Source organism: Rana temporaria, chromosome 10 (genome assembly GCF_905171775.1).
Source record: "Rana temporaria chromosome 10, aRanTem1.1, whole genome shotgun sequence".
NCBI classification, from domain to species: Eukaryota; Metazoa; Chordata; class Amphibia; order Anura; family Ranidae; genus Rana; species Rana temporaria.
In genome coordinates this window covers 115928353-115956059 of record NC_053498.1, presented here as the reverse complement: position 1 = coordinate 115956059, position 27707 = coordinate 115928353, and the positions used below count along the sequence as shown (strand labels likewise).

Genomic DNA, 27707 nt, shown 5'->3' with positions numbered 1-27707 from the left:
AGCGCGCGAAATTACATTACGTCGGGCTTTGTGGATTGCGACGGGACAATAAAGTTGCGTCGGGTAAAAAAAAAGTTACGCGCCGACAAAAAAAATTCAAAATTTAAAAAAAATTGCGGCGATCGAAAAAAAGGTCTGTTTTTACAAGGTGTAACTAGTTTACACTTTGTAAAAGCAGAACTAATTTTACGTATGCAAACGTAAACTTACGCAGAAAACACAAAGCTGAAAAGCTTTGTGGATCTCCGTAAGTCCTCATTTGCATACGCGAAGCGGCATTTCGACTCGAAATGCCCCCAGCGGCGGATGCGGTACTGCATCCTAAGATCCGACAGTGTAAGTCTCTTACAGATGTCGGATCTTCTGCCTATCTTTGGAAAACTGCTTCTGAGGATCAGTTCCAAAGATAGGCACAGGGATACGCAGGCTGAACAGCAGTTCCGCCTGCGTATCCCTTTTGAGGATTTGGCCCCAGATTTCTCAATGTTGTTAACCTATATGGCCAAATGGTTTTGACAGGGGAATTCACTATTAGTAATTAGTTGATACCACTATCTCTTGTTTATTAATCACTGGTTTTGTAGTTTAATTTGATTTAGCTGTTGTCACTTATAGAGGTGTCTAGTTTTAAACACAGTGACATTTATTTTGACCCGGTCACTAGACATGTGCACACTGAAATATTTTGTTTCTGAATTTATTTTTTAGTCCGAAAAATACATTTATTTAGTTCCTCCCGAAATTTGTTTTTATTTTTTTTCTTTAAAAAATGCATTCATCCGAAAATCTGAATTAATTAAGGTCGAATCTGTCATTGAAGGCTTATGGTGTCTGTCGAATGTTCTAAGAAGATTCGACGGAGCAACTAAACTGTACGACGCCGCAATTGTACATTTCCGGTCCAATGTTCCGCTTACAAGCTATAGAAGAATTATAATGTTGTATGACTAGTAATAATTATATTTATAAATTATTATTACTAGTCAACCAACATTCAAATTCTTCTATAGCCTATGGGCCGAGCATTTGACCAGAATTGTACGATTGTGGCGTCGTTGTTAGATGCTTGTCAAATCTTCTTAGAACTTTCGACAGACACCATAAGCCTTCAATGACAGATTCAACGGTTGTATGTTTTTAGCTGCTTTGTTGAATCTTCGCCGTTCATGTCGAATGGTCTACCCCAACACTGTCTCTATAATGTCAAATCTCTCTCTATGTCAAATCTTTCCTCTCTATGTAGAATAATCTTGGACGCCCTGTATTCACCCTACTTATTTTTCAAAATAAATTTTAATTACAAACATTTCTTAAGCACCAACTTTTTTTTTCCTCTACAAACTCCAGTGAAGTAAAACATTATCCTTACTCTGCATATCTTACCTGTGGCACAGACGGAGAATTTGAATTGCCATGAGCTAAGAAGCATATGGATTATTCAGAAATAATTTGCTCAACTGTATTTACATGCCTAAATACTTTGTGGCTGAATAGGCTGGAGACACAGTACTTGGATTGCTGAGTGTGTAAGTCTGCTGCAGACCTTATTCCTTTCAGACTCTGGGCCCATTTCACCAGGTAATTCTATGTGGGAGAAGAATAATTTTCTGATCTTTCTGTTGAAGTTTAATCCAATCTGTTTCATGTTTTTCAAGCATCATGTGATATTTTGGTACTGTGGCACCCCGCTGTTTGTTCGGCTCTTTTCTACAATATAAACTGCACTTCAAAGCTTTTATAGAACAAATTGTTTTCTTTCTGCCAAGTGCAGGACCTTTGCAAAAATCCAGAAGTTCTCCTGACAGGTTACATTCCTTTTGTACTCCATAAATGTCCTATAGTGAACATACATATTTAAGGTTTGCACGTTAGCTTTTTAAGTAATACAAAGTTATGATGTGATAAACACTATAAATACGCTTAAATTGTAATTTACAAATTGACTTTTAAGCTTTCCTCAGATCCCCAGAACCTAGGCACATACCTGGAGCCAACTTATTGCTAAAATACACATTTTGTGTTTTATTTTACAGTGCAGACATATTGAACAGCATTTTACAGTGTAATGTATGGTGCTGGGCATATCAGACATGGCTGGATGGTGGCTTCAAGACTAATTCCACTAAAGCAGTCATACAATCTAGTGGTGCTCCAAAAAAATTTTTTTTTTGGGGGGGGCGCAAACGAACAGAAAAATTCTGAAAATTACTTAAAAAAACATCAATTGCAGCCTTACTGTGCTATAAAATGCAGCCACTTTGCCCATTAAATGCATCCCATGTGCCCATCATATGTAGCCACTGTGCCGTCAATTACAGCCACTGTGCCATCAAATGCAGCCAGGCGCGTCTCCCGGCTATCACTTTACCAACCCCCCAGCGGCCCGGTCCGGCGGAACTTACCGCTCGTGTAGCAGGGCTCTGCTCCTCTCTTAGAGTGACGGGGCGCTCCTTCTCCTCTTCTGTGGTGGCAGGAAGCAGTGACTCCGGTGTCCGCTCGGCTCCTCTGGCTTCCTCTGCTGTGTCTCCTCTTCCACCAAAGCGTTGGGCATCCAATAGGATCACCTAATGCTTTGGCCAATTTGGGGAGAGGTCTCACTGACCTGCCTCCTGATTGGCAGGGAGGAACGTTAGTGTGAAAATAGTGAATAGTTCACCATTTCAGGTCCAAATTAGGTCCAATTTTTTGTCTGAATTCGGACCTGAAAAGGACCCAAAAATGCACAGGGCCCTTTTCCAGTGCGCTCTGCAGCCCCCATGGACATATGTGAAGTGGCTCCATTGAGAGCCAGTCACGCATTTTTCTGTCATGCGAATTTGATGCAAGACCAGTTCTACCCACAAAACCAGATAATCCACCTGACACGAGAGGATGCATGGAGAATCAGATGACCCATATGGTGCACAATTGAGATTCGCCTGTATTTATCTTACATCTTGTGAGTGCTTTTAACCAGTGTTTATTAAACAGTATCTTTTATTCTGCACTTACTGTAGATAGCATCTTGCCAGGAATCTCATCAGGAAAAACAATGTTTTTTTCCTGACGAAAATCCTGGCCGTGTGTACAGGGTTTAACTCTTAAAAAGGGCTGCCACTAATGAGTGTGTCATCCTAAGGGATTACAACAGATGGAAATTGCAATTTAAGAACTCTGAATGCCTGTAAATGCCTATAGTGTGCATGGGCACATATGCAAATATAAAGCAGCGTGTAGAAGCAGGAAATAAATCAACGGCCTCTAACAGCCATGTTTATAATGCCCTGTGTGCACAAGGCCTCTAAATAAATTAGAATTGTTGTCCTTGGGTAATCTGAATACCTTTAATCATGTAATCATTATTAAATGTATATTGGTGATGTGTTCTGCATCGATTGGTGATCTGCATTAAGAAGATAATAAATCCCAATTCAGCCCTCTGAACCATATGTGTTGAATATTGTGAGTCTGTTTTCAGCAAAATATTTATTTGAATGACTACATAGCTTTCCAGAATGTTTTGTATTCACCTCATAAAGATACAACTTACAGGAAAGAACTTTACCTTGCAAAGAGAATAAGATGAAAGGAAACATGTTGAGTTGATAAACAAGTGATCTAGATAAGTGATACTCAATTCATTTGTTCTGCAGAAGTGATGGTGATTATTGTCAGGCTTAGGTGACATGTTTGTAGAAGCAGCTGGTTCCCAATGCCAATAGTCATTTCAGTAATTGTAATTTTCCTTATACATTCGGACAAGTGATTTGCTTGAACTGTCCAACAATAACGGTATCTTTTTGTGTGGTGAACCTGCCTAATGTACTGAATAACCTGTCTGTCTACTGCTAGATAAAGCCAAAATGAAATGTATTATTGTAGGTTGTAAATAGATTGGGAATGCAATTTCTGCAATCAAATTATTGTTTTATCCCAGTCTGGCAAAATATAATTTGGAGCCTATGTATCTCAAATGCTATGATTATTTTGCTAATTAAAGGGTATGTTACCCCATACTAAGGCCTTATAGGCTAAAACACGTCAACTGATTTTATTGGTTGTTTTTGGAAGGTGGTTCCTGAATAAAGATAAAGAGTTTTTGAGAATATCTCTTGGTGTTTACAGAATTTATGATTTCTTGGCCATTTTTCAGAGAATATGAATGATAACACAAACACTTTTCTTTCACTCATGGTTAGTGTTTGGCTGAAGCCATTTATTATCAATCACTGTGTTTACTCTTTTTAAATCAAAATGGCAACATAAACTACCCAAATGACCCTGATCAAAAGTTTACATACCCCAGTTCTTTTTTTTTTTTTTTTTCATTTTCAAAAGAAGATTATTGAAAAGCAGTACAGTACATCGTAAGAGCCACCAGAGTAACCTGGGGCTGAATGATATACATACATTTCAAAATCATAAATTCAACTTAGAATAAAATCATCACTCTATTTACATAAAATAAAATGTCTCTCTTAACTTTGAGCCTGGAGTTATAAAGAAAAAGAAAAAGAATACCCGGAATAAGGCCAATACCCCAGTTCTTAATACCATGTATTGCGCCCTTTAACATCAATGCCAGCTTAAAGTCTTTTGTGATATTTGTGGATGAGGCTCTCTATCTTCTCAGGTGGTAAAGCTGCCCATTCCTCTTGGCAAAAAGCCTCCAGTTCCTGTAAATTCTTGGGCTGTCTTGCAAGAACTGCACATTTGAGATCTCCCTAGATTGGCTCAATGATATTGAGGTCGGGAGACTGAGATGGCCAATGCAGAACCTTCACTTTATTCTGCTGTAGCCAATGACAGGTCGACTTGGCCTTGTGTTTTGGATCATTGTAATGTTGGAATGTCCAAGTACGTCCCATGTGCAGCTTCCTGGCTGATGAATGCAAATGTTCCTCCAGTATTTTTTGAAAACATACATTACTGCATTCATCTTGCCAACAATTTTGACCAAATTTCATGTGCCATTGTAGCACATCCCCAAAACATCAGCGATCCACCTCCGTACCTTTCAGCATATGCTTTGTTGACTCCTCTCCAAATGTAGTGTTTATGGTTGTGGCCAAAAAGCTTAATTTTGGTCTCATCACTCCAAATGACTTTGTGCCAGAAGGTTTGAGGCTTGGCATACTGTAAGCTGGATACTTTGTGGCATTTGCATAGTAATGGCTTTCTTCTGGCGACTCGACCATGAAGTCCAACTTACTTCAAGTGCCTCCTTATTGTGAATCTTGAAACAGCCACACCACATGTTTTCAGAGAGTCCTGTATTTCAACTGTCAGTTGTGGCTGAAATTTTAATTGGTGTACCTGACCGTGGTTTAGTGTCAACAGAACCCCTCATTTTCCACTTCTTGATTAGAGTTTGAACACTGCTGATTGGCATTGTCAATTCCTTGAGTATCTTTTTATATCCCTTTCCTGTTTCATACGGTTCAACTACCCTTTCCTGCAGATCCTTTGACAATTAATTTGCTTTACCCATGACTCAGAATCCAAAAATTATTCTGGAAGCCTTCTTCTGACATCATTAACCCAGCATGCACCGGTCCATGACATCAGAAGGGGGCAGTGCCACCAGGTGATGTAGCCGTTTTTTGCTTTATTTTTTTCAATAGCCGGGTGCTGGCAATTGCAACTATGAGTAATTTTATATGCAATGTATTTTTTTTCTTTCGAAATTTCATTTTTGCTGCAGCATGTTCTATGCATGCTACAGATGTGCCACTCAACGGGCAGACTAATGCACTATTGTTAAAAGATTTTTTTTGTTTTTATTGTTGCATTTTAAGCATCATTAAAATCACAAAAAAATACCATTGATACATGTCCTCCAGGGCAGTACCCAGACCCCCATCACCCATATTGCCAATTGCTTGCATATAAGCCTTCAAAATGGGCACTTTAGATTTTTTTTGTTCGGCTTCCATAGACTTCAATGGGGTTTGCCGTTCAGGTTAGAACTTTTCCCCTGTTTGGGAGTTCTGATGCGATTTCAGCCCATCTACTGAGCTCTCCCTCACTAAACACACTAATCATACACACCTAAAAACAAATTGCAATTGCTACAAGATTTTCCTCGCTGACACATGGAATACATGTGCAATACATGTGCAAAATCTCCCTCACTAACATATAACATACATGTAAGATGCCCAGACTTTTTATTTGTAGTTTACATATTTATTTCCGTATGGGTCCCTGCAGATTTTCTCTGAACATATATATGTGTTTGTAGATAGATAGATAAATACAGTAGATACAATAGATAAATAGATACTGTGCATAGATGGAAATATAGGTATAGTGTGTGTATTTATATGTTTATTTATTTATTCATTATCCATCCAGTTGGGTAAGTAAGTTAAAGTACTTAATTGTCTCGAAAAGTCACACTTCTCCCTTAAGGCTCCATTCATACCAATGCGTGTTTTCATGCTTTTTTGCAAAAACGCAGGACATTATTTCTAACATTTTACTTTTTAAACGCAAAACTGTGCTTTTTTTTTTTTTTGTTCAATAGACTTTAATTGAGAAGCTGCAGAAAAGTGAATTTTTATTGTGATTGTGCCACTATTTGCATTTTACTTTTTTTATTCTGCCTCACAACAAATGTCCCCCCCCCCCAAAAAAAAGCATACAAAATGCATAAGTGGAAAAATCACGGTAAAAACACAATAAGTGCTGCAAAATAGGTGCGAATGGAGCCTTATGCCGTGTACACACGATCGATTTTCGGCATTAAAAAAACATTGTTTTTCAAAAACGTCATTTAAAATGACCGTGTGTAGGCCTCACATCATTTTTCAGGTTCTGAAAAACGACCAAAAAAAATCGAACATGCTGCATTTTTTAACGTAGTTTTAAACAATGTCGTGTTGTAAAAAATGATCGTGTGTGGGCTAAAATTTACGTAAAAAATCTGCGCATGCTCAGAAGAAAGGTATGAGACGGGAGCTCTCGTTCTGGTAAAACTAGCGTTCATAATGGAGTAAGAACATTTATCACGATGTAACAGACAGAAAAGTGCGAATCGTCTTTTACTAACACAGAATCAGCTAAAGCAGCACAAAGGCGAATGGAACTTCCCCTTTATAGTGCCGTTGTATGTGTTGTACGTCACCGCACTTTGCTAGAGCATTTTTTTTAAAACGATGGTGTGTAGGCAACATTGTTTTAATGATGAAGTTGGGAAAATTACGTTTTTTCGACATGCTGAAAAACAAAGTTTTTTTTTCATGCTGAAAAACAACGTTTTCTTTTCATGCTGAAAAATGATCGTGTGTACGCGGCATAATTGTATGCATTTGATCCTATCACTGAACACTCATATACATGACATGTTGAAACCGGCTTAGTGCCAGCTTTAGAAATTTTCTGGAAGGCAGCATAAACTTGTGATAAGCCATTTGAGAAAAGATTAGACAGTCTTGGTAAAATAAGGAAATGTTGCTGTATTACTGTGAAGAGATTACAGAATTTATCAGCAGGACATTAGATAAAAACTATTTTGCCAACAATAAGTCAAAACCATTTTGCTTCTGTTTTACAGGGCTCACTTGCAGAGGGGCCTTCTTACCTTCATGGATCTAGGGAATCTGTCCATGTACAATGATGAATTCAACAATGGCACCAATGGTACAGACATTGGACAGAAGACAGAATACAATTATTATGCCATGCTCCTTACCCTCCTTATTTTTGTCATCGTCTTTGGAAATGTTTTGGTGTGCATGGCGGTTTCCCGGGAAAAAGCTTTACAGACCACCACCAATTACCTAATTGTCAGCTTGGCAGTTGCAGACCTTTTGGTGGCAACCCTGGTGATGCCTTGGGTTGTTTATTTAGAGGTATGTATATCATCTTCATTTTTTATACAATTGTATCATATGTTTTTGTGGTGTTTTAGGCTCCTTTCACATGGGGCGGATCAGTAATGATCCGTCTCTGTATGCTCCATATGCTCAGCGGGGATCGCTCCGCTGATCCCCGCTGAGCCGGCTGATGACTGGGCGGTCCCCGCACACTGTGCAGGGACCGCCCTGTCTTTTCCCTGCTCTCCCCTATGGGGGGATCAGATGAACACGAACCGTATGTACGTGTTCATCCTATCCGATCCGCAGATGGAAGCAAAAATAGGGTTTTCTTCCGTCTGCAGATTCGGATCATTGCGGAGGCGGACGAGATCGGGTGTCAGCAGATGTTCACCAATGTATGTCCCTTTTTCATCCGCAAACGGATGGATGAAAAAGTGGACATACGGTCCCCACGTGTGAAAGGGGCCTTACAGTTGTAATCACAGGTTTTATATTTAAATATGGACCAGATAAGATATCATTTTTTTTTTTTTAGTACCAGTAAATTATATTTATAGCCAGAGATATCTTCTATTTGCAGAGTTTAAAAAATGAAAAAGTTAATGTTTGGAATAAGTTACACACATTTTTGGGGTGTAACATGTGACATGCGCCAGCACCTCCCCTCCACACCCCGGATTCTCCCCATTGGTGACAGCAGAAGGAGGTTCCCTTTCCCCTGCAGCTGCCATCACAGTGTAAATTGGCTTGGCTGTGCGGGGCTCCACCCGCACAGCTTCATCATTCATTCACAGGGATCTGTGAATGAATAAACTAGAAGGGAAGAAACAGGAACAAATGAATGAGCGAGTCATTTATCAGTTCCTGTGGTACTAAGAGAGAAGATAATTTTTTAACCCTTTCACTACCACTTTCTCCTACACATCTAGGCCCAGATTCTCAAAGGACTTAAGACAGCGTAGCGCCATGTACGCCGCCGAAAGTCCGAATGAGAGCCGTCGTATCTATGTGACTGATTCTTAGAATCAGTTACTCATAAATTTGGCTAAGATACGAGCGGCGTAAGTCTCTTACACCGTCGTATCTTAGGGTGCATATTTACGCTGGCTGCTAGGTGGCGCTTCCGTAGATTTCCGCGTTGAATATGCTAATGAGCTAGATACGAATGTACGTGCGCCCGGCGTATCAAGATACGTCGTTTACGTAAGACATATGCCGGCGTAAAGTTACCCCTTATAAAGCAGGGGTAAGTCATGTTAGGTATGGACGTCAGAAACGTCGGAACAGCGTTGTGTTTTACGTTGTTTGCGTAAGTCGTCCGTGAATGGGGCTGGACGTAAGTTACGTTCACGTCGACTAGGCATTGAGCGGGCGTAATTTTATTTGAAAATTTGACGTAATACTGAGCATGCGCGTGCATGCGCCATTCGATAAAAGCGCCATTTACGTGGGGTCACACAACATTTACATACAACACGCCCCCTACCAGCCTAGTTTGAATTAGGCGGGCTTACGCCGTATCAGATACACTACGCCGCCGTAACTTAGAGCGGAAGATGTTTCTGAATACGGGACCTGCCGCTTTAAGTTACCGCGGCGTAGTGTATCTGAGATACGCTACACCCACCTAAAGATAGGCGCTTTTTTGAGAATCTGGGCCCTAATGTCTAGCTTGTCATTATCTTTAACCTAACTATTAACCTTTCATTTCCCTTATCCTTTGCATCTGCACATTAACTCCTTAATTTCCATCCTCCCACTGTATGTGACCAGTACATTAATCCCTTCACCACCTCCTCCCCCTGCATATGACTTGTTTGTAATGTATCTAGTACTAGACATGTGCAGAACGGAAAACATTTTTTTTTAGATTTGATTCGTTATTTACATAAATTTGTTTAGTTAAATTAGTTTCATTCGTTTAATTTGTTTTCGGAATTACTGTAGTTTTGTTTATTCGTTTCTGAATCAATTCACATTTTTTTAATTTGAATTTGGATCGATTCGAAAAGTTTTCAAATCAATCTAGAATAGTTTTCAAATTCAAATAAATTTCCAATTTCCAAAGAGAATAAAACAGAATAGAAAATAAAGGAATAGAATAGATTTTTTTTCTATTCTATTCCTTTATTTTCTATTTCATTTTATTGTATTTGGAACTTGGAAAACTATTCAAATTCGAAAAGTATTCTAAAACAATTTAAAAACAATTCAAATTAGAATTTCGACCAAATTTTGTTTTTCGTTATTTCAGATTTGTTTAAATTCGCACATATCTATCTAGTACAGCATAACAATGCGCCATGGTTTTAACACCCTCAATACTATACCAGCATGTTTCTTCATTTAAAAAAATGAGATAACCTTGGAGCTTCTACTTTCCAAAAAGAGGTAATTTTGGGTGTGTCCAGAATTATTATTATTTTTAACAGAAATTAAGGGAAACTGTTTTTGTTATTAATATTATATATGCCACAAAAGAAAACATTATCTTTCACAAAATGTAATATATATATATATATATATATATATATATACACAAACACACACACTGGTTATTATATATATATATATATATATATATATATATATATATATATATATATATATATATATATATATATATATATATAATTAATTAATTAATTTGGCTAAAGTGTTACATGACCACTGGCTGTCAAACTATCACAGCACTGTAAAATACAAAGTGGCCTGGTTTTTCCAATTGCACTGCTCAGTCCAAATTTGCTCAAAGACAGGTATGCGCCCCCCCCCTGAAAGGTGCCAAATGTGGGTGCCAAAAGGTGCCACCAGAAGAGGGAGAGGAAAAAAATTTGCGGGAGTTCCACTTTTGGGTGGAACTCCGCTTTGAAAATAACTTTTTTGTATGTTTAGAGGGTGTTTCTTTGAGGGAGTTGTATTTATGGTTGTTTGTTTAATTTGGTTTAGTGTTTTTTCTGCTTATTTGTTTCTCCTTTTTGTGTATTTGACTGTCATTTGTGTATTGCCACTTTGATTTTTTTAATGTATTTTTTATTTTATTTATATTTTATTTATTTGAAAAAAAAAAAGTCAAATATTGAGACTAACAAGACGGCAATTTTTTGCACCAGGTCCATGATAAAAAGGAAAGGTTATTCTATAACCTTCAGAAGTCATTCAAAGCCCATTTCTCATTTAAATCCACAAAATCCACCTTAATTTATATTTTCATTTGATACACTTTGCAAAAATAGCTACATTTTATCAAAATATCACAATGTTCACATGAATTTTGAGGGGATTGCAACTGTTTAGTTTATGTATTAATATTTTAAATATGCATGTTGCTGTAGTACAAAACCATTTTTTCCTTTATTGTTCTTTTTGACAGTAGGGATAACATGATATATAGGAATAAGGGCTCATAAAGCTTGACTTTAATTAAGATGTACACATGGCTGTGTTTGAACCACTTTGCATTAAACTGCATTTTCTTGGAATTCAGCAGGTCTTTGGCCTTGTACACACGGTTGGACCAAACCGATGTGGCTGGTCCGTCGGACCCTTTTCACCGTTGAAGTGGCCGTACGGCCTGATATGTGTACACACCGTCAGTCCAAAATCTGATCGGGTCAGAACGCGGTGACGTCAAACACACGACGTGCTGAATAAAACGAAGTTCAATGCTTCCAAGCATGCGTCCACTTGATTCTGAGCATGCGCGGGTTTTGAACCGATGCTTTTCTGTACTAACCATCGGTTTGGTCCGATCGGGCAGCGGTCCATCGGTTCGGTTTTGAAGCATGTTTTAAAATTTTGGACCGAAGGAAAACAGACGGATAGCCTATACACACGGTCGGTTTGGTCCGATGAAACTGAACTTCGGTTCATTCTCATCGGTTCGGTCCGACCGTGTGTACGGGGCCTTAGGCCTCTTTCACATGGACAGATAGAATGGTGCTTTTAGCTGCGGATTTTCTCGTTTTCTACCGCAGCTAAAAGCACACAATGCTTTCCTATGGCCCCATTCACACACAGCGTTTAGCTGCGATTTCATGACATGCGGTTTAGTGCGAATAAAAAAAATAGAATTGAATGCGCCCAGCAGCGATTTAGCGCAGGTATATGCACATAACCGCAGGTAATCGCAGTCTTTTGTGTCAACTGCGGATAGCAGCGTAAGAAAAAAAAAGAACAGGAAGCACATCATAATCAAAAAAATAAAAAGGGTTGCTATGGGAATGACTACCGCAGCTAAACGCGGCCGCATGTAACCGCACGTAAACGCAGGTAATCACAATGTACAAATGCAGCTAATCGCAGTGCCTGGGGCCTTGAATTTCACAGAACATTTACATACTTTTAACTGCGGCAAAACAGCCGTCCGTGTGAAAGGCGCCTTACTGAGCTGTGTTTGAACTGCAAGCAAATAATGATGTGTTTGCTCGTTATTCTTATCTATTTTGATTATGTTTTACAGCTTAGGATTGCTGGTGTTGTTTTTATGATATAAATGTTTACATATGACTGCATTGTAAGGAAAATGCTTTTTTTTGGTAAATAGTCCTTTAAAACACATCCAATTATTGTATTTGTATATACGAGATGCGTTCTAACAGAGCTGAGCATATTTGTAATGGGTACAAAATAACATTTCCTTATTAACAGAGGAATGTTTTATATAAATATTCATGTTTTGTACATTGTGGGGTAGATTCAGGTAGAGTGGCACTTCTTTGTGCGGGCGTAACATATCCTATTTCCGTTACACCGCCGCAACTTTTACAGGCAAGTACCGTATTCTTAAAAGAAAGTTGCGGCGGCGTAAATAGCCCGGCGTAAGCCCGCCTAATTCAAATTCTGAAGAGGTGGGCATGTGTTATTTAAATCAGGCTTGACCTGACGTGATTGCGCCGTCCGTGGAATTTCCCAGTGTGCATTGCTCCGCAAGGACGTCATTGGATTCGACGTGAACGTAAATGACGTCCAGCCCCATTCACGGATGACTTACGCAAATTATGTAACTTTTTAAAATTCGACGCGGGAACGACGGCCATACTTAACATAGGATGCGCCTCATATAGCAGGGGTAACTATACGCCGGGAAAAGCCTTACGGAAACGTCGTAAATGTACTGCGTCGGGCCGGGCGTACGTTCGTGAATTCGCGTATCTAGCTGATTTACATATTCTAGGCGTAAATCAGCGTACACGCCCCTAGAGGCCAGCGTAAATATGCAGTTAAGATCCGACGGCGTAAAAGACTTACGTCGGTGGGATCTTAGTCAAATCTAGGCGTATCTGATTCTATGAATCAGGCGCATAGATACGACCGGCCGGACTCAAAGATACAATGGCGTATCAGGAGATACACCGTCGTATCTTCTCTCTGAATCTACCCCTGTGTTTTTTTTAGTTTTTTTTAAATGTATTATGTAAAACCCATACTGTATATTGATATCATACGTACACACAGATATATATTATTTTTGTTTTACTTAAAACTGTGACTTTGTTATAGTTCTTGGCAACTGAAGATAAAGATTGTGCAAAAAAAAAGTATCATGGACAGTACTGTATTTTTGTGCACTAATACTGGCAACAATTACCACCATACAGAACACCCCCCCCCCCCCCATATTCAAAGGATAAAGCCCCCGGATTAGGTAAAAATTAGGTTAGGCAATGGCAAACAAGGTTCAATGCTCTGCAAACTGACTGAATTAATTAAAGTAGAATGAAAAGGAGGTAAAAACATATGTCAAAAATTACTCCGTATGAAACACACAATCTCCACAATTCTAACACAAGGTGCATAAAAACAATGTACACTATATAAACATCTTGATCCTTATTATGTATATATGTGTCACATATGACCGATGCGGACATTCATTGTATCAGTTAAGATAGGTTGGGCTGGAAATTGTGACACATATATATACATGCCCCAGGGCCCATTAACCTGCCTGGCGGTGTTCCCGAGTCTGACTCGGGGTTAGATTTTCCTGCTGCGAGCGGTAACCCCGAGTCAGACTCGGGCTTGCCTCGCTAGATCCACAGGCGAGGTTTACTTACCTTGTCCTGGATCCAGCGATGCCACCGCGCCGCTGTTAGATCAGCTTAAAAACAGCGATAATAAATTATAATCACTTGCAGAATTGTGCGATAGCGATTTGTGGGGAAATTCGTCATAAAAAAAAAAATAATGACAGCAACAATTCTGCAACTGAGCAAATTTCTGTGATTTTGATTTGATTACATTATTGAATAATTTTTATTATAATTATATTATTATTTGTTATAATTATTTATAATTATTTATTATATTATCATTTATAATTTTGTTTTTAAAAAAATGTCATACCCGGGATGCCTATTAAACTCTGGTTTGGTCAGATTTAAGTGAGTTATTTCTAAAAATTACAGACCTACAATATAAAACGCCAAATTTCCTTGCAAATAATGGTACCGCTTTCAGCATGTTTTTTCTGAAAGAATCATACCGCCAGGGAGGTTAAACTGCCTCATAATAACTCATTAGTCTCTTTGACTCCTCATTATATTGGATGGAAATGATGGCCTAGAGGAACATTGATTACGTTTTTTTGCTTAATAAATACTAAATGTATATCCAACCATCCACTGGGGAGAGAACAGAGTATCCACTGAGGGTAAGTTGACAAGTCAGCTGATGTATTGTTAAAACAACTGGTAAAGTCATCCTTAGCAGTTATTCAATAGCCAATCATATAGGATGTGAACTATTGCACCATCAGTAAGTTCACCACTAATATATGGCTGATGTGAACTTACAAAGATCAAGATTAGAGGGAACCTACTGTATACTGAATCAATAGCAATATTCAGCGATTCCAAACAGGTTCCAAGCATATTTTTTCAGCCATTTCACAGCTGATCAAGCTCACCAATGTCCTATGGTATAAGTAACTGCATACTGAAACCACCCAATCATGTCTCTCTGATCATCTACAGTCCATATATCATGGGTTGGTTGAGCCACTTGCAAACCCCGATTCTCAAGTAGCAGCTCTAAGTTTGCCGTGCTCGCTGATTTTCCTGACTCTAAGTCTGTGTACACTGGCTACAGTAGTCACCTGTATTGACATATTTGTGTTTGCTCACGGTCCCGCCACAGTCCCGCCATGTGTTTAAGGGATGAAGGGGGCGTGGATCCAGGACATCATGTGACATATTGGTGATGTCAATGTGTTTCACTAACATGCAAGTGTAGCTTCGTCTGAACGATGATAACAAAGAGAATGATGAGTTATTATGAGGTAGTTTTGTGGTTCCTGAGGCATATATGTCACAATTTCCAGCCTAACCTATCTCATGCAGTAATTGTCCGCATTGGCCGTATGTAACACATACATACATAATAGATGTCTGAATGTTTATAAAGTGTAAATTCTTTTTATGCACTTTGGTGTTGGAATTGTGGCGATTAGCACTGTGTGTGTTTCATATAGAGTAATTGCGCATAATATTAAGCCTTGTTTGTCGTTGCCTAACCTCTTTTTAACCCAAACCAGGGGCCTTACTCCCTGGATTGTTTTTTTTTCCTGTAGATAATTATTGGTTATCATGGCAACACTTAACAAGTGAGTAGGCATGTATTAAGTAATTGATGATACCCCCCCTTTTTTTTTCATGGTCAATTTACAATCACCACTAGCAACTAAAGATATGGAAATCAATCCACCAAATTCTCGACTTTACCCAAATTGAATTCTGTGATTTTGTTTTAACCGCTTGCCGATCAGCTGCCATCATTATACAGCGGCAGGTCGGCACGATCCGGCGAACCATTGTAACTGTACGTCAGTCCCTTTAAGCGGGATAGCAGGCCCTGTATGAATACCAATGGTCCCAAAAATGAGTCTAAAGCGTCCGATATGTCCGCCATAATGTCGCAGTACCGATAAAAATTGCACGTCGCCAACATTACTAGTAAAAAAAATAAGAAAAATACCATAAATGTATCCCCTATTTTGTAAACTATAACTTTTGCGCAAACCAATCAATATACACTTTTTGCAATTTTTATTTTCCCGAAAATATGTAGAAGAAAACATAACAGCCTTTACTGAGGAAAAAAATTGCCTTTTTTAAAAAAAAATAATGGGGCTAGTTATTAGAGAAAAAAGTACAAAATATTGTGGTTTTTTTTAAATTGTAGCTACAGTATTTTTTTGTTTATAGCACAACAAATAAAAAATGCAGAGATGATCAAATGCAACCAAAAGAAAGCTCTATTTGTTGGAAAAAAGGACGTCAATTTTTTTTGGGTACAGCGTCGTACGACTAACAATTGTCAGTTAAAGCAACGCAGTGCTGTATCGCAAAAAATGGCCTGGTCATTGGGCAGCCAATTCTTCCGGGGCTGCAGTGGTTAAATAGCATTTGAATCCTCATTACAAGTTTATTAGAATTTGAAAATTTGAAAAACATTTTCTGTTCTGCTGTCACGCTGGTAATATAGCTGGCTGTTTTAAATGCAGAGGAAACATACAGTCTCTTTGACTTTATTAGCTTGCCTGCCAGCATTGTTTTATTCTTATGCCGCGTACACACGACCGTTTTTCATGACGAGTAAAATGCAGTTTTTTTAATTGGTCATTAAATACGATTGTTTGTAGGCTCCAGAGCATTTTTCTCAACGTGAAAAATGGCCATTAAAAATGTAAAACCTGCTCTAATTTTTCTTGTCATGGAAAACGGTCGTGTGTAGGTTTTAACGTCAGGAAAAAAAAACACGCATGCTTAGAAGCAAGTTATGAGACGGGAGCACTCGTTCTGGTAAAACTAGCATTTGTAATGGAGATAGCACATTCGTCACGCTGTAACAGACTGAAAAGCCTGGAGATTGAAAAGCGCAAATCGTCTCTCACCAAGCTTTTACTAACACAGAAATTTGCAAAAGCAGCTCAAAGGGTGGCGCCATCCGAATGGAACTTCCCCATTATAGTGCAGTCGTACGTGTTGTCAACCGTGTTTTACATCACCGTGTTTTGCTCGAGCATTTTTTTTTTCGCGATCGTGTGTATGCCAGGCAGACTTGACAAGAGACACGTTGACAAAAACATTGTTTTTTTCCCATGATAATAAAAACGGTTGTGTGTACGCGGCAAAAGGCCATAGTTCTGCTTTGGGAGAACATCCTTTTGTTCACATTTTCTACTATACTGGTTGTGCCCTAATGGTTAATATTGGGGTCAGGGGGCAGTTGTTACTTGCATTCCATGAAAAGTTGCTACGAACTCTGGTAAGAGGGTTGTTTTAACCCCATATTCAATAACCACAGCTCAGTATAAAGTAATACAATTTCAGACAACAGTTTTAGGGTGACTTTATTTGAAACAATTAGTCTAGAAGCTATTCTAAAGAGAAAATATATCTCCTTGCCATGGTCAAAATCACACATGACTTCAAAAGTCAAGCTCAAAATGTTATGTTCTAACATAGCTTATGTTCTAAACTCATTTTCTGTTATTCCCAACATATACTACCTGTTGTTCATTTGAACTTCAGACACAAAAACACTAAGAGAATCAGATAAAAGAAAAAAATGTATAATCTCCCATATGTCTAAGCAATAACGTACTGAAAGAGCAAAGGCTTCAGTTATAAATAGAAGTGGCTAATCTTTGTATGTTTGACATTTGAGGAGCTACCGTGTAATAATTCTGTACTGTGCTGGAGAGCCAAGAGAGCGTGTAATTAACTGCTTCACTGCTGCTTCGGAGTGACTGTGTTTAGCTATGAAAAATGGTGGTGAACTCATATAAAGGTGATTCATTTACAAGGAGAATATAAATCCTCAGGACAACCAAGAAATTAAGGTATACAACAGAATCAATGGATTTATAAAAATATTAGTATAGCATGATTTCCCAAAAAAAAATTGCAGATTTGTTTGAGCTTTTATAAGTCACTTATAGGATGTATAGTGCACTTTGTTAAAGATTTGTAAGCGTCTTTTCTTTTTTGGTGATTTGTAGTCTAATGTAGATGTGTCTTATGTTTGAGAGTGATCTACAGTATCATCTTTTATAAATTAGAGATGCGTGAATCTGCCCAATCATGCTGATTTAGGCTAGCTCTGAGGAAGAGGGCATGTCCTCCGAAACACGTCAGTATTTGCCCATCTGAATGACACATGTGTGGTGGTTTATGTTATGTGTTTATGATAATTCTCTCTTTGTGAGTATAATGGATAGTTTTATTATTTATTATTTATAACATATTTTACGATAATGCACTATGCTGGTGTGCATTTTTCTTATTTTTCATTTTGAATTTGCTCAAAGGTTTGTTGCTAATCTTGTTAGTAGATTTATTTGTAGGGCTAATAGGCAAACTAACATCTAAAAGGCAAGGGAGGCTGGTATTGCCACTAAGAATGTGCACCAGTGCACAAATATTTTAAAAATTACTTCACAGTAGGGAAAGAATCTTTTCAAGTGGCCATAAAAGCAGCATTGAAAATACTTTAAATACCATGCTAGGCTATGTCTTAAAGCTGTACATGTTAGGGAACAGTATAGTTTTCATGGACAATCTAAGCGACAACATACACTTGAAGTACATACAGTACCTTGAAAAAGTATTCATACCCATTGACATTTTCCACATTTTGCCATGTTACAACCAAAAACTTAATTTTATTTTATTGGGATTTTATGTGATAGACCAACACAAAGTGGCACATAATTGTGAAGTGGAAGAAAAATGATAAATGTTTTTCATTTACAAATAAATATCTGAAAAGTGTGTTGTGTATTTGTATGTAGCTACCCTGAGTCAATACTTTGTAGAACCACCTTTCACTGCAATTACAGCTGCAAGTATTTTTGGGTATGTTTCTACCAGCTTTGCACATCTATAGAGTGAAAATTGTGCCAATTATTCTTTGCAAAATAGCTCAAGCTTTGTCAGATTGGATGGAGAGCGTCTGTGAACAAGTCTTTTGTAGACTCTAACAGGTTTTTGTCTAAGATTGCCCTGTTTTTGGCTCCATCCATCTTCCCATCAACTCTGATCAGCTTCTCTGTCCCTACTGAAGAAAAGCATCCCCACAACATGATGCTGCCACCACCATGTTTCACGGTGGGAATGGTGTGTTCAGGGTCATGTGCAGTGTTAGTTGTCTGCCACACATAGGGCCAGATTCACAGTGGAGATACGACGGCGTATCTGCTGATACGCCGTCGTATCTGCTGATACGCCGTTGTATCTCTGTTTCTATCTATGCGACTGATTCATAGAATCAGTTACGCATAGATAGCCAGAAGATCCGACAGGTGTAATTGTTTTACACTGTCGGATCTTAGGATGCAATACCGCTGCCGCCGCTGGGGGGAGTTTGCATCGTAAACCAGCGTCGGGTATGCAAATTAGGAGTTACGGCGATTCACGACGGATTTTCGCGTTCGCTACGCCGCCGCTAGTCTAGTTTCCCATCGCAAAGTTTGTCGTCGTTTTAGCTGCCCTAACTTTAGTCAGCAAGTGTATTACTGTCTAAAGTATGGCCGTCGTTCCCTTAACTTGAATTTTAAAACAAGTTCTACTTTTTTGGACCGAAGAATAACTGACCGATGGGGCCCACACACGGTCAGTTTGGACCGATAAAACTGAACTTCAGTCCGTTTTCATCGGTTTTGTCCGATCGTGTGTACAGGGCCTAATAGTTGTCCTGTGGACAGATTCTCCCACTTGTGGATCTCTGCAGCTCCTCCAGAGTTACCATGAAACTCTTGGCTGCTTCTCTGATTAACCTCCCTGGCGGTATGATTCTTTCAGAAAAAACATGCTGAAAGCGGTACCATTATTTGCAAGGAAATTTGGCGTTTTATATTGTAGGTCTGTAATTTTTAGAAATAACTCACTTAAATCTGACCAAACAAGATTCTAATAGGCATCCCGGGTATGACATTTTTTTTTAAAAACAAAATTATAAATTATAATATAATAAATAATTATAAATAATTATAACAAATAATAATATAATTATAATAAAAATTATTCAATAATGTAATCAAATTAAAATCACTGAAATTTGCTCAGTTGCAAAATTGTTGCTGTCATTATTTTTTTTTTTTTATGACGAATTTCCCCACAAATCGCTATCGCACAATTCTGCAAGTGATTATAATTTATTATCGCTGTTTTTTAGCTGATCTAAAACTATTTTTGACATAAAGGGACACTTTTGGTTGCTATGGACAATCTACAGTTTGCAGGGAGAAAGAAACGTTTTTATTATATAAAATGACATGCATGACACAGGACAGACCACTAGGAACAGGGGGTGTGTGTTTTTTTTTACATACAGTACTGTAATCTATAAGATTACAGTATACTGTATGTAAGGTGTTTGTTTACGTTTTTGAATTTGGCGCCGTTTTCCGTCCCCGTGCGTCGTAACGTCGCAGGGAACGGAGATCGGCGTCACACGGAGGCACTATGTGAATCGAGCGAGGTCCCGCTCGCTCACACAGCGCGGTGGCATCGCTGGATCCAGGGACAAGGTAAGTAAAAAGTGCCTGTGGATTCAGCGAGGCAAGCCGAGACTGACTCGGGGTTACCGATCGTAGCAGGAAAATCTAACCCCGAGTCAGTCTCGGGAACACCGCCAGGCAGGTTAATAGACATGTGCACACTGAAATATTTTGTTTAAGAATTTTGTTTTCGTCCGAAAAATACATTTATTTAGTTACTCCCGATTTTTTTTTTACATTTTTAAGTTTTTCGTTGGAAATTGCATTCGTCCGAAAATTAAAGGTTATGGTTGAATCTGTCATTGAAGGCTTATGGTGTCTGTCAAATGTTCAAAGAAGATTCGATGGAGCAGCGAAACTGTACGACACCACAGTCATACTTTTCCGGACGAATGTTCCGCCTACAAGCTATAGTAGAATTCTAATGTTGTATGACTAGTAATAATTATATTTATTAATTATTATTACTAGTCAACCAACATTAGAATTTTTCTATACCCTATGGGCCAAGAATTTTACTGGAAATGTACGATTGCAGCGTCGTACAGTTTAGCTGCAGACACCATAAGCCTTCAATGACAGATTTGACGTTTGTATGTTTTTCGATGCTTTGTTGAATCTTCGTCGTTCATGTTGAATTGTCAAGTTAGTTCTAGCTATTTTACTGCTCCTCCTCTTTGGTTACAATCAGCCAATAACATTCATCATCATCATTTTCATTTTACTTCCCCCACCCAATTCCAGCAGCGATCTTTTCTCTCTATAATGTCGAATCTTTTATCTCTATAATGTCAAATCTTTTCTCTCTATGTAGAATAATCTTGGACTAATAGAGTTAAGGTTAGGCAAATTTGACCAACGAAAACGAAAATAAAGAATTTGTTTATGTCGGATCTTTCGGTTTTCGTATTCTGTGCATTCGTTTTCATTTGTTAAAACGATAACGAAAATACCTGAAATTCGGACGAAAATGCATTCTGATGAAAACGAATGCACATGTCTACTGATTATTGCTCTTCTTGCCCGGCCAATCAGTTTAGGTGGACGTCCAGGTCTTGGTGGGTTTGGTTGTGCCATACTCTTTCCATTTTTTAGATGATGAATTGAACAGTGCTCAGTGAGATGTTCAAAGCTTGGGATATTTTTTTATACCCTAACGCTGCTTTAAACTTCTCCACAACTTTATCCCTGACCTGTCTGGTGCGTTCCTTGGCCTTCATGATTCTGTTTGTTTACTAAAGTTCTCTAACAAACCTATGAAGGCTTCAGAGAACATCTCTATTTATACTGAGATTAAATTATCACACAGATGGACTCTGTTTACTAATTATATGACTTCTAAAGGCAATTGGTTCCACTGGACTTTAATTAGGGGTATCAGAGTAAAAGGGGCTGAATACAAATGCTCACCACATTTTTCAGATATTTATTTGCAAAAAAATTGAAAACCATTTATCATTTTCCTTTCACTTCATAAGTATGTGCCTCTTTGTGTTTGATCCATAACATAAAATCCCAATAAAATACATTTTTAGCTGTAACATGACAAAATTTGGAAAATGTCAAGGGTTATGAATACATTTTCAAAGCTTTGTTACATACTGTATATCAGCACCTCAATATAAGTCCTTTCAGTTAAAAAAAAACAAAACCTACAATAATTTTATAAGCAATACATGATTGTTCATCAAACATTGACTGACCAAAATTGGCCAGAAGTTATTGGGGCTGTCCTGTTCTTAAAGATGCAAAACTGTCCTGCTACTGGCCAGTTTCTTTTACACTTTCTTGAAGAATGAAAGAATAATGCACAGACCAGCACTGCTGCAGATGAGCACAGCACTAAATCAGAGGACTCAAGCAAGTATTTAGCGAGGAGACTATACAAACAGCAAGGGGAGTGTTTTTTTACCTTAAAGTGATACTAAAGTCTTGTTACAAACATGTTTTACTTACCTCCTCTGTGCAATAGTTTTGCACAGAACAGCCTAGATGCTCATCTTTTCGGGTCCCTCGCCAGCGTTCCTGGCTTCTCCCTCCTGCCGAGTGCCAAGCAACTTGCAATGAGGGCACCCAAGCCGATCCGATGCTCTGTGTGTCCATGCAGACATGGAGCCGCATCCCAGCCCCACCCCCTCTATCTCCTCATGGGCTCACTGACTTTGACAGCAGTGGGAGCCAGTGGTGTCTGTTGTGTGTCTCAGAAAGGAGAGTCCCGGACAGCCAAGTCTCTTGTGCAAGATGGGGCTCAGGTAAGTATTAGGGGAGGCTGAGGGGGGCTGCTGTACACAGAAGGTTTTTTATCTTAATGCATAGTATGCATTAAGATAAAGACTTTCTGCCTTTAGAACCACTTTAAAGAGTATGTACTGTAAACCCAACATTTGATATTCCTGATCTGTGCCTACTGTACCATGTACTTATATGTTCTCTTGGTATTGCTTCCTTTGTGTGAAATCCCTAATATTCCTGTCAGTACTTTTGCTTTACTATTAAACTGACCAAACTTAACAGGAGAACACATTGTGGTCAGTTCTCTAGCTATGCTGGGAACTCGGCCTGCTCTCCTCAAATGACCAGACTTGTCCTGACATGGATCCCCTTTCATTGGGGAGCTCAGTGTGCTGTTGCTTATCCTTTTCAGCTCTTATGCAGCTGAGAACAGAGGGAATGTGATCATAAAAAAGGGGAAAAGGGTACTTATCATGTTTATATATATATATATATATATATATATATATATATATATATATATATATATATATATATATATATATATGCATACATATATGTATATATAAAGTATATATAGACAAATGTTTTACCTTTCATTTCTATTTTAAACTGAATAGATTATTTTACAAGGTGGTCATTTACAATTACAGGTAATGCATTAAAGTAAAAAAAACCTTTTGACTTTAGAACTACTCTAAGGCCCCGTACACACGACCGAGTTTCTCGGCAGAATACAGCCAGAAACTCGATCGGAGCTGTATTCGGCCGAGAAAGCCGGTCGTGTGTACACTTTCGGCCGAGGAAACCGACGAGGATCTCGTCGGGCCAAATAGAGAACATGTTCTCTATTTCCTCGTTAGTCTACGGGGAAACTTGGCTCGCCGAGATCCTCGGCGGCTTCACAAGGAACTTGACGAGCAAAACTATGTGTTTTGCCCGTCGAGTTCCTCGGACGTGTGTACGGGACCTCAGTCCCCTTTCACACTGGGGCGGTGCACTTGCGGGACGGACTGCAAAGTCCCACAAGCAGCATCTTTGGGGCGGTGCGGGAGCGGTACATACAACGCTCCCAAACTGCCCTGCCCATTGAAATCTATGGGCAGTACTGTCGAAGCGCCCGCGAAGCGCTTCGGCAGTGGCGCTTCGGCAGTGGCAATTCGGCAGCAGCACTTTTAACCCCTTGTTAACCCCTTTTTTGGGGTTAAAAGCGCCGTGCTCCCACCTGCACAGCGCCGGTAAAGCGTCGCTAAAACTAGCGGCGCGTTACAGCTAAAGCTTGGGCGGTCTGACTGTGAAAGTTACTGAAATAACAGACTGATTTCTCCCATTCTTAGGACAGGAGAACCAGCCTGTAAATTCCGAGAGTGATGACTGCAAGCTGAGCCGAGTGTCAGTCAATGACACTCTTTAACAGCCCAGCGAGTCCAGCCACCCCCCCCCACTCTCCTAAGGTACATGAGAGCACTGCAGAGAGTAATACAGCTCCTCCTCCTCCCTGTTCCTCCTGTGTCTTCCAGTCCCGCCCACACTATCCCTGTGCAGCTGTATCCGAAGAGAGGGGATGTGTGAGAACTAAGAACTACCTGAATCTGCTGCACGTGTCAGTAAAGCTGTCAAAACAGGCAGCAGGTTTTTTTTTTATCTGGTGCAAGCCATTTTAAAGGATCATACCACTATAAATAAGAACAGTCATGTTTGGACTTTAGCTGTAGAATTTCTAATCGGGGCATGATTTTGTTGTGGATGAAAGTTTTACTTAGAAAACAGGAACTTCTGTACATGAGTGCATGTCTAAAATGAATACAGGTTCACTTTACCACATTTCATACTCAATAAATCAGGCAGAAACAGAATGCACACTGTCATCAATTTACATTTTTTCCGGCTGCTAACATAAATAAAACAAAAAAATTGAAATTAGCACTAAGATTGCCTTTATCATTGCAATTTCTAAAGGTTCATGTCATTGGTTGCTCCAGTCCCACTGCAAGTTCTATACAAACTCATGCAGTAATTAATAAGAAAACGCTATGTTCAAAGAAATGCAGCTTAACACAAATCAGGTCAAAATCAGCCTCTGACCTGCCAAGTGTACTGCTCAATTAAAGTCAATATTATTTTGCGGAACTGTGTTCAGCATGCATTTTAAACACATGTCTAACACAATAAAACAGCACCCATCAGCGTGAACCCTTTTGGCTTTTTGTCAGTAACAGCACTGTATTCTTCTACAAAATGTTGTATTAGACAGAATGCACTTCTCCTTACCTTCAATCTCTTAGCCCTAATGTCAGCAGAGTGTCTGGCTGCTGCCTATGAAGCCTCCGGCACCCGAGGCTGTGTAAAGGAGGGCACCTCCATATTAGCATATTATCATTGATATCAATGAGTAATGAGATCCTGATTCTCACCAGACAGAAAAAAGCTCAACCTGTGCCCCACTGTCATTCCTAGAACTCCATAGGCTTTCCAGGCAGAAGCCAAACACATCAGTGATGTCAGGGCCAGGAGAAGAAAGAGAAGGAGCCGCGAGGGCTGTTTGGAACAGAACATTTTTGACACTTATGGAAGTGACTAAAACTGAGGTCTACTCAGCTCCATCCTACGTTTCATGATTGACACCCACCCCAGAGGACACCAACCATACAATTGACAATGTTGATACTCTCTAGCTGTAGGATGTCTTTCCAGTGTCATATTTTTATAGTGAATTTTGTATGATTATATTTATGAATATGTGATAATGTATAATAATTCACGGATGCACAGAATACTGTATGTATGTATTTTTTTCCTGTTGTTTATGCTTGTTATATTATTTATGTTGAGTATAGTTAGACCACTATATCAAGTGAAAGTACTTAAAGGGGTTGTAAAGTCGGAAGGTTTTTTTTATTTTAATGCATTCTATGCATTAAGATAAAAAGACTTCTATGTTCAGCAGCCCCCCTGATACTTACCTGAGCCCCATCTCTGTCCAGCGATGTCCACGAGTGGTTCAGCCATCCGTGACTTTCCCTCCTGATTAGATGAGACAAAGCCACTGTGCCATTGGCTCCCGCTGCCTATCAATCGAAGTCAGTTAGCCAAACGGAAGAGAGAGGGTTCAAGGCCAAACCGGGGCTCCATGTCTGAATGGACACATGGAGCTGCAGTTCGGCTCGGGTGACCCGTAGCAAGCTTCTTGCTGTGGGGGCACTCGTCAGGAGCGAGGGGCCAGGAAAGCAGATGAGGGACCCGAAAAGAGGAGGATATGGAGTCCTCTGTGCAAAACCACTACACAGCACAGGTGTTATTTTTTGGGGGGAAAAAATGATACTATATAATCACTTTAAAGTGTTGGTTCACCCTAAAAACAATTTTCTAACATTACAATAAAGCTCAGTCTCGACATTGACAGTATGCCGATTTGTTTTTGCTGTACATACCTCGTATAGCTATTTTCTTAACCGACTTCCGGACAGTGAATCCCGCGGGAGTGGGCGTTCCTATGCAGCAGTTAGTGATTGACGTGATGACAAAAACTACCCACCCCGTCGCAAAAGGAGCGTCACGAGTTGCCGAAAGAAGCCGAACATCGAGTCAGCGCTATACGGCGCCTGCACACCGACGTTCGGCTTCTTTTGGCAACTTGTGACGCTCCTTATGCGACGGGGTGGGTAGTTTTTGTCATCACGTCAATCACTAACTGCTGCATATGAACGCCCACTCCCGCGGGATTCACTACCCGGAAGCCGGCTAAGAAAATAGCTATACAAGGTATGTACAGCAAAAAAAAATCAGTATTACTGTCAATGTCGAGACTGAGCTCAATGTAATGTTAGAAAATTGTTTTTAGGGTGAACCCCCGCTTTAACTTTTAGTAGATTTGTGAACTGATGTGAATTTGTGTCTTACATTCAGATACAAAATACATTTAAGGTTGATAAATATTTTGAGTAATAGTTACATTGTGTATTTAGTTCAAAATGGTTCTAAAACGATCTACTATAAAGTATTTTGCAAAGCTCAAATGGTAAATAGTATTGCTAGTACAACTTACTATGTATGTGGGGTGTTTCAATGAACTGTAAACTACAATAAAAGAGCTTAAAATTGTAGCTTATTATTATTCATGAAGGCACACAATTGTGTACACTCCAGCACACAAAGTAAAAAGACAACAAAGAAATTCCAAATAGAGCAACATGGTCCAGTGTGTGGAAGAAATTGGCAGGTACATCTCATCAAGCATTACTGTAGGTGAACTAATTCTATAGTTATTATTCATGAGGAATAAAATGGTAACGTGACTCTGCAATTGCTAGTGATGTTGAAATGTTCTGTAAATGCACATTGGAGAACTATCTCTTTGTAATTGTATTTTTGATTTATTTTTGTACTTTAAATATTTGTTTCTAGTTTTTTGTCATAGACACAGGTCTGTACCTACAAAGAGGCACCTCTGTGGCAGTGCATATAGGCCACAAGAAGCCCTAAATTCACAAACTGATATACATTTTCATTATTCTGTTTCTTTCTATCGGGGCAGAGGGTGCAGAATATGTTGAGATGAGTCAGAAGGTTCATTATAGACTAGGCAACATAAAACCATCTCTACTTGTTTAGCAGTTTCTATAGTTGAAAAGTTAGTGACCACTGGCCACTAACAGTGCTTCCTCAACAATTTCAGTTGATAATTTGACAAACCAGAACTACAAGGTGTTAGCATGCTGTTTATGCAGATATAGGTGCAACAACCATTTTCATATTGGTATTTCCTGGTTCTGCCACTAGGTGGTAGCATGTTTAAAGGAGACGTGTGGCCAAAGCAATTTTGGCTATACTTTTGGCTATACTTCTCCTGTGGATCCCTGGTGTGTACGCCTGTGTCCCAGACCCAACCAACCAAATCTACTGTTGGTTAATGTCACATAGCTGGTAAAGGACCTGCATGGATCCCGACAATAATGTTGGGATCTGCCAAGATGCCTGATCAGAAGCTGGCTCAGCTCCTCAGCATGTCACTGAGAGCCTGAACCAGCTGCACACACCCCTTTACAGCTTGGCCCTCTAATGAGTGCTGGAGGGGCAGAACAAAAAGCAGGAATGGGGCAATCAGTGGTCGTTGATCGTCCAGTTCTCAGACTTATAGGTGGTGGGGGTGCAGATGCAGCATTAAACCA

At 39.3% G+C, this 27707-nt stretch overlaps 1 protein-coding gene across 3 annotated transcripts in view; it reads left to right on the top strand.

Annotated features, from left to right (window-relative positions):
* The window catches only part of DRD2 (dopamine receptor D2), a 356750-nt gene that overhangs the window by 209843 nt on the left and 119200 nt on the right, over window positions 1-27707 (top strand). For all 3 annotated transcript variants that reach the window (XM_040326018.1, XM_040326016.1, XM_040326017.1), the window contains exon 2: window positions 7538-7835. In XM_040326018.1, the coding sequence (XP_040181952.1) occupies window positions 7569-7835 (267 nt within the window). In that variant the 5' untranslated portion in view covers window positions 7538-7568. The remainder of the gene's footprint in view (window positions 1-7537; window positions 7836-27707) is intronic.